General features: G+C 52.1%; 5 protein-coding genes across 5 annotated transcripts; all 5 read right to left on the bottom strand.

Moving 5' to 3' along the window:
* Positions 1-126: 126 nt before the first annotated feature.
* On the bottom strand, positions 127-924 carry B0H18DRAFT_962517 (uncharacterized protein; the record flags this gene model as incomplete). The annotated part of the gene is made up of 4 exons (XM_048043112.1): positions 127-210; positions 272-454; positions 498-734; positions 790-924. The coding sequence occupies 4 exons, from the start codon at positions 922-924 to the stop codon at positions 127-129; spliced, it is 639 nt and encodes a 212-aa protein (XP_047884811.1).
* Positions 925-2,504: 1,580 nt separating this feature from the next.
* On the bottom strand, positions 2,505-2,747 carry B0H18DRAFT_863472 (uncharacterized protein; the record flags this gene model as incomplete). The annotated part of the gene is made up of 2 exons (XM_048039738.1): positions 2,505-2,548; positions 2,600-2,747. Coding segments are annotated over 2 exons (192 nt in total), but the record flags the coding sequence as incomplete, so codon positions are not given.
* A 1,055-nt stretch (positions 2,748-3,802) lies between these two features.
* B0H18DRAFT_893537 (uncharacterized protein) lies at positions 3,803-4,198 on the bottom strand (the record flags this gene model as incomplete). The annotated part of the gene is made up of 1 exon (XM_048041374.1): positions 3,803-4,198. A coding segment is annotated over one exon (396 nt), but the record flags the coding sequence as incomplete, so codon positions are not given.
* Positions 4,199-8,201: 4,003 nt separating this feature from the next.
* Positions 8,202-10,201, bottom strand: B0H18DRAFT_864387 (uncharacterized protein; the record flags this gene model as incomplete). The annotated part of the gene is made up of 4 exons (XM_048039750.1): positions 8,202-8,333; positions 8,392-8,451; positions 9,886-9,990; positions 10,043-10,201. Coding segments are annotated over 4 exons (456 nt in total), but the record flags the coding sequence as incomplete, so codon positions are not given.
* A 2,597-nt stretch (positions 10,202-12,798) lies between these two features.
* On the bottom strand, positions 12,799-13,729 carry B0H18DRAFT_1129094 (uncharacterized protein; the record flags this gene model as incomplete). Its single annotated transcript, XM_048035389.1, has 2 exons — positions 12,799-13,587; positions 13,637-13,729. 2 exons carry the CDS (start codon positions 13,727-13,729, stop codon positions 12,799-12,801), a joined length of 882 nt encoding a protein of 293 aa, XP_047884807.1.
* Between the last annotated feature and the right edge of the window lie 142 nt (positions 13,730-13,871).

Here is a 13,871-nt window from a genome sequence, read left to right as displayed (position 1 = left end):
CCGCATTCGCTCGGGCGGCAGCGTGCCAGAAGTTGAGCTCCGCCTGGATATAGATATTAATTGTCTGCATGGCCCCTCCAAGTTGCTTGAACCACTTGAATAGATCGTTCGACATGCCTCCCGGCATCATTTCCGGGCTGAGGGGCGGGGGTTCGGGAAGCGGGGGAGATATGCCCGGCTGATTTGCTCGGCACGAACAGTAACTCCGTCCTACGACACAAATGTGCATAAGCAGAGCACGAGAACGCAAATGGTGGTGAAATTGTCTTACACGCAACTTCTCTAACTCCAGTTGCTGCTCGAGACGGCGGTATTGTTCTCTCGACGCTCCGAGCTGCTCGGCGATGATCTGATCCATGCTGCGCTGGCTTTCACGCAGCTCCTGCAGAACTGCTTCCGGAGTGTTGCTTTCCGGCAGGGCGGGGACGGTTTGCGGGAGTTGATCTTCCGGTGGCTGGGATTAGCATCACTGGAAACTTGTGCTTAGACCGAAACACTTTACCGTTGTGCTCGCCGGAAGGAGTGTCGCTGGTTCCGGTGGTAGCGGGCGCCCCACTTTGCCCTGGTGCGATGCCGGATACAGCCTCGATCACATTCGTGACAATGGCCAAGTCTTTGCTTCCCCGGGGTGCCACAATCTCGCAGTAAGTGGTCATTGCTTCTGTAAGACCATACGTAGCGGCAACCTCTGGCTTCAACATCTCCTGGAGGCCGATCATGAGGGCAGAGACCGACTGGTTTTGTCGTATGTTAGCTGCACGACAAGCAAACGATACCGGGGCAGCTTACGATGCCCATGAGAAAATTGTTAAGGGCGCCGGGCAGCGCAGGATTCTGCTTGGCCTCGGCGAGATTTTTGAGGGCCTTCGGGATCATGATGTTTCTTTGGCTGTCAGCGAGGAGTTCGGCGAGCATGGTGTTCATTGTTGTTGAGCAGCTCGGTCCAGACAACGCGGATAGTGTACGATACAGGAGTAGGTGTAGACAACATGCGAGTGCGAAGCGTTATCATCAACTGATCGCCGATGCTGAGCACGTGATTACATTCGGGGAGACATGCCTTCTTGGGTATAGTCTGCTCGGCACGTGTGGCACGTTGCCGACAGGCCATTTCGCAGCCCGCCTTCTGTAATGGTAACTGTGATATTTTACCCCCATCACCTTCCTCAATCACACCAAGCTCTTATTTGTGTTGACTTGCCATATGGACATGGTGCGTTCTCATTGGTCCGCACCTATCCCACCGCGCGCATTGACTGGCATTGGCAGTCTTTCCGGCTCGAAGCCTTTCCTTTCCTCAGCTGGGAATTGCTTCCATTCGCATTGTCCACCCCGTGAGTGCTTCCCACGGTTCAATGTACATCAAGATTGTGACATTAATATTTAGTTATGCCGAAGTGGTGCCCGAGCGGCCACACACATATTCGATCAGGCGATATCTGTGTGGACAGATCGTCATGTCGGTGACGTACGAGAGCAGCGAAATGTCCCTTGACATTTCCGGGATTGATGCCAGGCTGGAAAGGATTATGTTGCTGTTTGATGTGGTGGAGGCGCGGGATGGAATGTTGATGGATTGAGTCCTTGGTTCCAAATGCTTACACATGTACTCCTGCTGTCGTGCTTTCAGTTGCTCCAAATGAGCCAGGATGATCACCGAACTCCCATTACTTGGCATGCGACATTGCAGGATGCCATCCCGGGCAAAAGTACATTTCATGTCCTTGTATGAATTACCAGAGCACCGACAGTCCCTCTAAGATACGACTTTCCTCTGCCAAGGCCACGCGGGCACTATGTATACAGGCATACGACATTGCGGCCAACACCTCGTTCACCTAACCCGGGCCGAGTATTTGCCTGGTCGCTCGGCCCGAGCTTTTGAAAGAGTGCTCGGACCGAGGATTTGGGAAGTGCTCGGGCCGAGAGTTGGGCACACAACTGAGACCTTGAGTTCTCAACGTTGCTCGGGCCACGAGCATGCCTGATACCTCGCGCCGAGAGTTTGGACTGGTGCGCGGGCCGAGTGTTTCGTCATATTCTCGGGCCGGGAGTTCGGACTTGTGCGCGGGCCGAGTGTTTGGTCATATACTCGGGCCGGGAGTTCGGACTGGTGCGCCGGCCGAGTATTTGGTTACACTCTCGGGCCGGCACTTCGGGCAAGCATTCGGACTCGGAGCTGGGACCATGGGGCCTGACAGCTCGTCACAACCCTCGGAATATGTAGACTGTGTAGCCGGGTAGGTGGTACGATTACAAAGTAAATTTCTATCCTACCACTACATCACGACATTCGGCTCCAGGTACAGATCCCGCCATGCCACCTTTGCATCTTCACGCAGGCGATCAAACAGTGCACCTTGAGCTCGGCAGTGCTGGGAAAATCCTGGGTACTCGGCATCGGTGTTATTGGTCGCTAGTCCTCGCCACCGGCATGCTTCGTGGTCAAAGTATCGGCACACGGAGTCAAGCTCCCTGCGCAATATGGCGGCTTCTTCCTCCAATCTGTCGACCTTTGAACGGGCATGGAACCACTGTACCCTGTGAACTATGCGCAATGTCAGCGAGTTATTCAATGCCGCACCGCCGTCTCACGTACTGATTCCCAACTCGTCATTGCTCCGTATGTCGCCACCGACGTTAACATTCCATATCCACGACGGGGACTTGTGCCGTTGGCCGGCCTTGTTGGGCTCAGCAATGGCGGTTACTGTCTTTAGATCGTCTGGGGTGAGCTGCTGATATTTAGCTTGATCCTCTGCAGACACGCCGAGCACTTGCATGGCCGCTCGGGCCCGGCGATAGATTGCGGCTTGAAGCTGTACAGCTCGGTCGAGTTTACCCAACTTGGTGAAGGATCGGGTGCGCTTCTTATTGCCATCTTTCCTCCCGTGCCGAATGGTTGTCTGGAACTCAAACGATTTCTTGCCGATGAGAATCCGAAGCTGCTGCAAGGCATCATTTGCTTGTCCGCGCCGCAGAGTGAGCTCGTGCGCGGCCAACCGTTGCAATCCATTGGCGGTAAGAGCATTCCGCGTGAAATTCGAAGGTAGCCCGAGTTTCGTATGTTCCGCCGCCTTCACTGGGTATGGTGCGGGCGGTTTACTGGGAAAGATGGACCATGGATTGTTCGCATGTGCTGGGGGATCGTTGGGATCGTCTTCCCACTCCGCAGCCGAGTCGTCATCCACTGCTTCCTCCTCTGCCACGCCCCAGTCATGCCTTCGGTGAATTGCAGCCGCTCGCCGGTGGAACCGCCGGATCTGACTCTCGAGAGGCTTCCTGTGTTTGGCCAGCTTTAACTCTTGAGCCCCCGTCACAGTGGCGCCCATCTGCTTTATATCTTTCTGGATTGCGAGTCTGCAGCAGGGCGATCAGAATTAGCTCGGAAAAGGAGGTCAAAGCACTGACTGTTGCTCTTCAAGCTTAAGGCCATCGGCAATCCAGTCCGCTGTGCCAACGCGGTCCCCGCCCTCACCCTCTTCTTCTGCAAGCTTTATCTGAAGTTCGAGCCGCGAGGGCACTGTGACCAAATCAGACCAGAGCTCGGCATGGAGAGCAGAGTGTACCAACTAATTTGTTTCTTCGCTTGATACCTGTCCATTACCTTCACATCCCGCAGCCTTCGTCGTTGTACTATCCTGAGTTCCCTCCTCCACTCTCCCAAAATGTCGGCATCGACACTGGCCTCCTTTGCGGTGAGGTCGGCCTTCATGTCGGCCAGCAGTGGCCGATTGGCTTTGATTTTCTTCTCAGCGAAGCCACTGTCCTCCGTCAGCCCAATGTGTGATGCCACAATCAGCTAGACCATACCCATGGTGATCATCTTCTTCCAATTCCAATTGTTCATGTGCCGGTCGAGGGTTTCCTGCCGGTGGGATGTTGACATTGAGCGGGTACTACCCGACACGGGATTGATCCCCGACCATTGGGTTTCGATGATCTCGCCGTCAGCTTCCCCGGCCCCCTCGGTGAAGGTGAGAGAGTGCCGGAGCTCGCACTCCGCCTTGTGACCGTGAATGTGAAAGAGGCCAATGCACTTGTATAGGACGAGGCCCCCCGGCATTTGAAGATAAGGATTGTCGTCAAATCGGTCATGGAGATGGACGTGGTACTGGCACATGATGTCGTATGATACATAGACGTGCCCAATACCTCTCGAGCGGTAGCCGAGAGCATTGGACAGGGAGTAGTCATCAGGAAAAACTCATGTGTCTTGAGAGGCTCTCAAGTAGTCTAAAGTAATAAAAGGCAGAAAGACAAGTCATTTACGTTTTGTTCTTGGGAAAGACTTGAGAGTTAGCAAAGCTGCATTCTGGACTTGAGTATGAGACCATAAGTATTACTTGTGCTCTTCTCACCAGTCCTAACGTCCCAGCTTGAATGCCTTGACCAAGTCATTCATGACATTACAATGGAAGTCTTATGTGCTTATTCTCAAGGAGCTTTTACTTTTGGGCTTGAGACCAAGCTCTTAATTCTTTCAAGCAATGCCTATTAATTCCACTGATCCCTTATATTCATTCATTCACGCTTCTATAGTTGGTACAACATTGATATACATGCAGCAAAAGCACAACAGGCTCGATAGCAACGTACTACAAGCACACAGCAACGAATGCGAGACAACGTACATAGTAGATTGTTACCTCCAAGGATGTGGGGTATAGTAGACGCGAGTAGATATTGGTAATCTGAAAATAAAAACAATTTAGGTGAGTGCCCAGAGCGAAGATAAATGAGCTGTCGTACCCTTGGAGTTCAGACAGCTGGCGTAGGCGATCAGGGGTGGGCAGTATCGGCGTTCAGAGCAGGTTCGTTACCTGTGTGTCGCAACGTCAGCCCTAGAAGACATAAGAGTATCAGGCATATACTCGCGCTCCTGTCCCTCTGTGCCCGCTTGCTCTCCGTCGCTGCTCACACCAGGCTCAGCTGGAAGAACCGTCTTGCTCGAGGACGCTGTGTCGTGCAAGCTTCCATCAGTCATAGCTATACTGTCGTACACTGTTTGCTTACCCTGCGCCCCACTGGTTCTCCCCTTTGACGATGTAGGTTTGCCGGCGGACGAGGGCTTCGCCGCGGTACTCGACGATGACACCGGACCCGCGTTCGAGGACGAGGGGGCGGTGGGCGCCTCGAGCACCATGTCCTGGAGCTTCGTCCACTTAACGAAGTCCTCCCCGTCGTCCTGGTCCGAATCTTCCTCATCATCGCCTTCAATTCTGGAGCTGTGAGTATTCTATCAGTAAGTAACTATTGCCTACGTCTGAAACGCAGAGCACTCACCTTATACGAGCCCACAATTGCTTCTTCATGTCAGCGTAGTAGTCGGGCGCGTTCTTCTGCGTAGCTTCGAGTATTGACATCAGATCGTCCCACCTAGCGACCGGTCAATACATCACTGCTTAGAGGAGTGTAGAATGACTTACTTTGGTGCGAAGGCCCTGTTGGTGAACGCTACTTGATTCCCGAAAGCTATCTCGCTCAACGCAGCATCTATCTAATGACGTTGCGATAATAAGCACAGTACAGAAAACACATCGCAACAGGAACCTACCGAGTTGCAGACCAAAGCGATGAGATTGTCTGGGACCGCGCTGAAGCGGTCGACAGGCACGCCTGTGGCATGACCCTGGAACCACTGCTGCACGATTATCTCCGAGATTGCAGGATGCCTAAACAGAAGCTCTGACTTGACAGAGCATTTCTGCACGCCTGGATTAGCGGGTATCACGACGCAACAACACGTCGGAAACACGTCTAGTGATAGAGTACGTACCTCCTTGTCTAGCTTATCCTTCGCGTTCCAGATAATCCTCATGTCACCGAACACGAAGTTAGGGATCTCACGCTTGCCACCCTTGACCTTCATCAGGTGAGTTTTGAGGAGCCATTGGGCGAGCGATATCCGTTGCTGAACCGACAGGCTGTTCAGCCCGTACGCGTGTTCGACCACGCTCTTCGCTTTCTTCTTTACGTCGAATCGAAACTGAGAGGCGACCGTCCAGACCTGCCGAGAATGAAGGTTTAAGATATTTTTGAGACCCACGACGTAACTCACCACTGTTTGGACATTCTTTCTCAGTGTATCTCCCTCGTGCCCCTTCTTATCCTGCACTTCGTTATATGCGACCCGCATACTCTTCACCCTCTTGCCGTCCTTGTCGCGCATGTCACGAGCCTCCTTCAAGGCAGTGACGACGAGCTGCATGTTGTCCAGCAGACGGGAACTTGCCACAGAGGAGTCGCTGGTCCACGCGTTTTTGAGTGCAAGGCGAAGCCGGAGGAAGTTCTGAGCAGCGGTGACAAGTGGACGGATATCAATGGGCAGGTCTGCAGCCTTGACGCGCGCTCGAGCCTTTACTTGAGAGCCCTTCCCTTTACGGTGTTTCTTCACGTCCTTCGTAGACATCTCCTACACAATGCGTCTGTACGTCAACGCTTCGAACGAACGCAAGTACCACTTACCACCACATCATCCGAGTCATCCACGCCGTCCTCATCTGCTCCCTGCACCGAGAACCGGGAGCCACCGTCATCGTCCGATGATTCGAGCTCGTCCACCTTGTCATCGTCATCTTGCTCATCTTCCGAACTTGAAGCGACTGTCTTGGACTTGGACGTATTCTTGCCCTTTCATCGACAAACACGTCAGGTTCTCAAGTCCGTATAACATACAATACTCACCTTTGTAACGCTGATCTCCACGTACGCCTTCTTCTTACCGCGCACAACATCCTTCCCCTTTCCCACCTGCCTAGACCTATCCTCCTTCTCTGCCGATCCCGAGCGAACAGACACGTTCTCCTGCTCCGAGGCCTCCGGGCTTTCAATGACTACGGACTTCTTCGACGCGGGCTTTTCTTTAGCCTTGCCCTTTGCTGGAGTGCGTTAAGACACCAGTGTTAGTAGTGATACACGCAGCTCCTGATGCGATGTGACTTACGGGCGATAGCTTGTGCGATGCGCTGCTCTTCCTCGGTCAACGGGGCATCTCCCTTCCTCGTGTCCGGCTCGGGATTCTTCAACCGCCTGTAAGCCGGCTTAGGTTTAGCTCATTTCAAACATACATCAGTATTAGTTAGAGCTTCTGAGCTTATGAGATTGCACGTACGCCGAGCAGGAGGAGAAGGGCTCTCCATGCGAATGTCCAGCTCACTACCGCTGTCTGGACTTCCTTCATCGCCACCGCCCTCGCCATCGCCCTCGCCCTCGCCATCGCCCTCGCCATTGCCATTGCCATCGCCCTCGCCATCGCCATCGCCCTCGCCATCGCCGCCGGAACCACGAGCTTGCCTTGCTTTCTTACGGGGCTGTTCCTCATGTTCATCCTCCGATCCTTGTTCTTTGCGAGTCATCTCAGCCGTCCTCTTGCGCACCCCTGAGTATAGATTCATTCATCAAATATTTTCAACAGCCGTGCAGAACGCACTCACCCGCCTGATGTTCCTCGTCCTTACTCTTTTTCTGAACTGACTGTCTCCTGAGCAACAGCTCGAGTTGCTTCTGCTCCTTCGCGGACAGCGGGGCCTCGCCGCCTGATTTGGAAGCCGCCTTGCTCGAATTTGGCGTCTTGGTTACCTTGTTGGTCTTTCGAGCCCGCGATCCTGTCGCTTTCGCCTGAGCGGTGAGTTTCTTCGAGTCGGCGGAGCGAGTTCGCGGAGACATGGTGCCAGTCCAAGATCAGAGAGAGATGAACAAGCCCAGCGAGCAGAGGAGGGAAAGTGCGAACGTTGAAGTCACGACGCGGCGCCGAGCAATCGGGCGCTGAGTTGCGGTAAGCCGTTGCCCGAGGAGGTCCGCGCAAGATCACGGGAGTACGACGTTGTCCGTGAGTTGAGTTTATTGCCGCAAGACCAGCATGTCTTTTAAGAAAGAAACACACGTTCATTTACTTAACTATCTGACTCTACATGTCAACAACACTCATTACTTCTACGTTAGTGGAAATAGACATTGGAAGCCCAGCCGTTCCTATCGCTTTCTGCCCAGCGTAACATCTCACGGTCCGTATGTAGCACTATTGAAGCCCGTCGCCCCTTGTAATGTAGATTAAAATGTGTGAGTTTGCATGAAGGAAAAATAACGAAATGGCCGTGACGCAGCGGTATGACGAGGCCTGCTTCGTGCAGGCACAACTCGCCGCCCTCGAAATTGCCAACAGCAAGGACGACACAGACAGTGTCGTCCTTGCTGTCTCTGTGGGCGTAGGTTGCAACGTTGACGTTGATGACCAAACCCACGAACGGGTTGACCAGCGACTGCTGGTGGTTAGGGAGGATGCTGGCCGTTGCCTCGAGATGACGGTATACGCCTGGAAGGATCGTCTGCACCTACTCGTACTAGATTAACACGTTCACAGTACCAGTAGAATACGGAAATTGAGCTTACCTTAGTATCTATCCAGCTGAACACATCGCCCAGAATGCGCTCCATTGCCTGATAGATGGGCTCATGGACCACCATATCTTTGGACGGCAGTGATGTCAGTTAAAGTGGATTAACAAGGGTACTTAGAAGTACCTTAGGTCAGATTAACTTGGTACACTAATGTACTTCCTAATCCGTGATCCAGTATTGATCCAGGATTAGCAAACTGGATTTAGAGGATTAGAGTTTGGATCAGTGTCATTAATCCTGGGCTAATCTGGGTGGATTAATACCAGCTAATCTGATTAGGCTACTGGATTAACTGATGATTTAAAGTGGATTAAGAAAATAAATGGCACCAGCCAGGATTGAACCCCTGACCTGATGAAATATTACATAATCACCTATTTGAGTCGGACTCTCTGCACTCTAACCACTTCACCATATGGTTGTTATAAACCTAGAAACACAATGCTATATGACACATTCTCTGAATGCTGGACTTAGACATATTCTGGCCCTCTGTTACTGTGCTCTGCACATACCTGGTTAATCTGCAGATTAGTACTGGATTAACACAAGCTGATCTTTCTGGATTAGTGGTGCTAATCCTCAGTCCCATCTGGTCTTAGATCAGCTGTGTTGCTGCATGGATTAACAAAGTTAATCCAGTGGATCAGAGCATACTGATCCAAATCTCAGTGGTGGATTAGTGTACTCTAAATCTGATCTCAAAACTGGATTAAGTGTAGATAAATCCTGGTCTCAGAATTGGTTTAACTGTGAGTGTAATCTTGGATTAGAGATTTGGATTAGTACAGTTAATCCAGTTTTAAATTCAATTCTGAGATCAGGATTAGAATGTATTGATCCATAATCTATCTACACTTAATCCAGTTTTGAGATCAGATTTAGAGTACACTAATCCACCACTGAGATTTGGATCAGTATGCTCTGATCCACTGGATTAACTTTGTTAATCCATGCAGCAACACAGCTGATCTAAGACCAGATGGGACTGAGGATTAGCACCACTAATCCAGAAAGATCAGCTTGTGTTAATCCAGTACTAATCTGCAGATTAACCAGGTATGTGCAGAGCACAGTAACAGAGGGCCAGAATATGTCTAAGTCCAGCATTCAGAGAATGTGTCATATAGCATTGTGTTTCTAGGTTTATAACAACCATATGGTGAAGTGGTTAGAGTGCAGAGAGTCCGACTCAAATAGGTGATTATGTAATATTTCATCAGGTCAGGGGTTCAATCCTGGCTGGTGCCATTTATTTTCTTAATCCACTTTAAATCATCAGTTAATCCAGTAGCCTAATCAGATTAGCTGGTATTAATCCACCCAGATTAGCCCAGGATTAATGACACTGATCCAAACTCTAATCCTCTAAATCCAGTTTGCTAATCCTGGATCAATACTGGATCACGGATTAGGAAGTACATTAGTGTACCAAGTTAATCTGACCTAAGGTACTTCTAAGTACCCTTGTTAATCCACTTTAACTGACAAAGATGTGGACGGATACGGTATCATTTGACGGTAGTTGGTCCTAGAGCGTCCCGACTTGCTCATCATTTGTGGCGGTACGTCCGAGGGCGCGTCGTGGCCCTATACAGACGGCATCGTTAGTGAACGTCAAGCACGGCACAAGTATTCAGACCTTTGTGGCGTGGCGGTTGTACCACGAGAAATGAATAGCTTCAAAGTCGTGCTGTGTTTGCGTCGCAGTGTCCACGTCGTTCAAAGGATCGGTATCGAAGCACACGACCAGCCGCTCCGTCAGATCAGCTGCCATAGCTTCTGACATCGACGTGCAGATCGACGCTACGAGACTGTTGTTTGCGCCTCTGAATGTCAGCACGTCTCTGTGAGTTGTACCTCGTGAGTAATTGCAGCATCACAGGTAACTAGGGCAATACTAGAACTACTGACCTTACAAGTTCTAAGGGTACGCGCACATATGAGTCGTCCCTGATTCTCTTTCCTTCAGAGTACAAACAATCGAGCTGTAAAAGTAGGGTTCAAGTTTGATACGGAATTGAGAATCAATTCACCGCATACCTCAGTCTGGAGACCCTCAAAGCTTGCCGGTTGAACGCAGTTAGACGCATGTTGACGAGCTCGTTCTGTCCAGACAATATTCTTCTCTCTGTCGCCACGCGGTCCTGGATAGCGCTGGTTATCCTCCCGCTGCTCGTCATACTGGATGCGAACCACGATTTCTTCTAACTGCGGAGGGACGGGAGATAGCCTGAGCGGGGAATCGACCCCGTGGTCTGGTAAGTCGAACTCCTGAGGGACGGGGGAGTCGATTGGGGTCAGCGGTGATAACGAGCCAAGTTCGTCGGTTGACGGATATGTGAACGTGTTGCTCGTGTCGCACTCATCGTAGCACGATATCCAGACGCCTCTGTTCCTTGGCACTAGAGAAAACGAGCTGTGAGGGATTAGTATGCCGTGATGACGTACGTCAGTGCAATAGAGAGCTCGATACTCACTTCAGTTTCCAGGAGTCAAATACACGATCCGACGCCTCAAGATGACCGCATAGAGCTGATGGAAGAAACAATCTTGACGCTCCAGCTTGGGGAGCTGGCGGCAGAATACTGATGAGGCTAATTGGACACTGTTCTCGCAGACGGGCTACTGCGGGAATTATGATGTTTTTTACGAGCCGTCCAGTTCTCGAATCTGAACATTGTCTTAGAACAGTCCAGCATGAAGAACATGATCAGCTTACCGTCCGGCCACCTCAGGAGGTTACCGAAATCTTGCGCAATGTGTGCGTTGGCGGTAGCCAGAGGTACCCTGAGATTCTGAGCGGCTACTAGCACCAGCATATAGATAGAACCTGTGCGCGAAGTTTAAGACAAGTATCTAGTCTGTGAACAGAATCGAGCTACACTTACCACCTCCCGCGAGTCGCGCAAACTTCACACCAGTAGTATTCCAGTCCTGAAATGTTCTCTTTTCTGGCGCACCCTCAACGCCTTCGAATTCTCTGCGCCAAATTCCAGCCACCGTGAGCTTGCCTTCGTCCGATTGGCCATCATCAGATTCAAGTATGCTATTCACACCAGAGCCAGTCAACACGAGGAGAAGATACCGTAAAGGTGACGTACCTTGCCACTCTAAAGGCCAGCCTAATGTGGCTGATGATCAGCCAGAAACTCGCTGCCGCGTCCAGCTTGAGGCTGTGCGCGCACCGGGCTACCAGAGAGCGTAGCGATTCATCCTGGCGAACAGGCGACCCCTGCAGCTGCGTCACGTCTGCCTGTACCGCTTTGCACACGTCAAGGAGCTTCGCATCGTTGAGATTCGATGTAAGCAGAGACGTATACTTGTGAACAGCGGCACCGGTGGTAAGACTTGGCTCTGAGGTGTTTTGCCACTGCTGCGTCGGTGCCTCCTCGGACTCCGTCGAGGCGTGGGACTCCATTGCAACGTTAGGCGGGAGGAACTGTATCCCGCCTCGAGGGCAAGGAGGGAGGCGCTGCTGTGGTCGCTGTCGGAGCAGTCCTCGAGCGCGTTCGTCACCGCCTGGCTTTTCAAACCGGTTTGCAGCAACAGTTCTTGCAACTGGCTGAGGGGCGTAGGGGTGAGCTTGCTCGCGGGCACGTCGAGAGGCCCGTGTTTGCCGCTGGGGGCCAGTAGCAATAGTGCCGCCGGTCAGAGATTCATCTGCTAATATCGTCTGTTAGCGCACACTGAGTGTGTAGTAAAGTGCGAGAGTGACACGTACCTCCTGATTGTCGGATTTTGGTAGTGAAGTGTCTGGGCGGATCAATCTCAGTGTTGTTGTCCGTACAGTAAGATGTGTTCTCCAGATTCACTGTCAAAATCATTGGTTTAGTGAACAGCACAACGATATATTTCAGCTCACCAGTCGTCGGATCAATGTCAGGCTGCGCGTAAAGACTTGACTGTCTTTGCTGGTTGTCGTTAAGTCGCTCAACGCGGTGTGGGCCCGGAAGTCTGTGCAGCAAGGACGTAAGTCGCGCGTTGAGGTTAGGGGTTTGCAGCAACAGCTCCGTTAGATCCGTTTGTTCCTCCGGAGTGAGTTGCATGAAGCTTGACTCGAGACTACGGAGGCGTCAACTAAGTGCCGCCACCTTGGTACCGGGCGCTTCCTAATTTCGGACGCCCCTCGTGATGTGGCCTGAGCTCGGACAGCGTAACCTCCAAGCTGTAGTAGTGAATAGACCTCAAAGATACGTACACACGCGGACACGGGAGAGTTTTGCGTGACAGTAGATAACGATGAGTAGCATAGGTAGCCGTACGGGAAGCGATGATTGTAGCGACGATAGCGTAACAAAACGAACGAGACAAAACGCGAATGAAGACGTCTAGCCGGAACCTGGTTTCAGCGACTAGCAACGAGTAGCCCGCTCACACCTAACACGCGCAACTCGGTCAGTCTTCCTGACTGTCCTGCGATGAGCCACCGTCCTGTGATGAGCCGCCGTCCTGGGACGACTCATCTTCCTGTGAAGACTCATCTTCCTGCGAAGACTCGTCTTCTCTGGACGCCTCGCCGTCCTGCGAAGAGCTGTCCTGGGACGCTGAACCGTTCTGCGAAGAGCTGTCTTGGGATGCCGAACCGTCCTGCGACGATTCCCCGTGGTTGCTGTCCTGCGAATACGAGCCGTCGTCTGCTTCCGGACGGTACGTAGGATCTGCGATGGGGTCGCTCGATATGGGGTCGCTCATACCGTCACCGGAGCCTAAGTAATCCGAATCCGTCAGCGAGCTCTTCTTGTTCGCGAGAGCGTCTTCGAGGTGAGGTCTTTTGAGTGCTGACACAGCTTCTTCAAAGTCGCCGTCGTCCAGCGCTCGCTTGAGGTTCTTCCCTACAACGAACGCTTCGCCCACGGTTCCAGGAAGGCCGTCGTCTTCGTACGAGGTCGAGGCGTTCGTCATCTTTGCTCGCCTTTCTGCTGCCATGTTCCAGCTTCCACGGTAGACTTGCCTTCGTACAATCCCTACAGGGCCTTTGATATGAGGCAAGCTCAAATTTGGCGGCGGGTTGAACTTCTGTTGGTACGCGGCTATTTCGGCATCGTTGACGCATTGGGTGACGTTGCCTACGATGATCCTGTTGAGAACTTTCTGTCGCACTGACAGCATGCACTCGCGCCAGCGATCTTCCCACTGCCTGAGTGCAGCCTTCTGCTCAGGAGTCGCGTACTTCCTCCGCAGAAGCTGATATCAATTTAGTATAATCAGTCCCGGATAAGAGGGCTGTACTTACCAGAGCCTTTCCGCTGCGTACCCAGGCTTCAATATTGTCTTTCCAATGCTCCGCAAGATACGCGTGATCCTCAGCACCTTGGAAGACCCACATATACGCGCGGATCTCCCCCACGTATATTTTACCGCCGTAAGCGTGGCCGCCCGTGATGCATTCGTCGTCCGGACAGGGGAGCTCGACCCATACCGGCTTGCTGATGTCTATGTCGGGTGGCGGGGTTTTGACGACCTTCTCC

Source organism: Fomitopsis serialis, assembly GCF_022376445.1.
Source record: "Fomitopsis serialis strain Sig1Antser10 chromosome Unknown B0H18scaffold_365, whole genome shotgun sequence".
In the NCBI taxonomy this organism is placed as follows: domain Eukaryota; kingdom Fungi; phylum Basidiomycota; class Agaricomycetes; order Polyporales; family Fomitopsidaceae; genus Fomitopsis; species Fomitopsis serialis.
The sequence above is the reverse complement of the archived record's forward strand: the minus strand, read 5'-3'. Positions and strand labels throughout refer to the sequence as shown.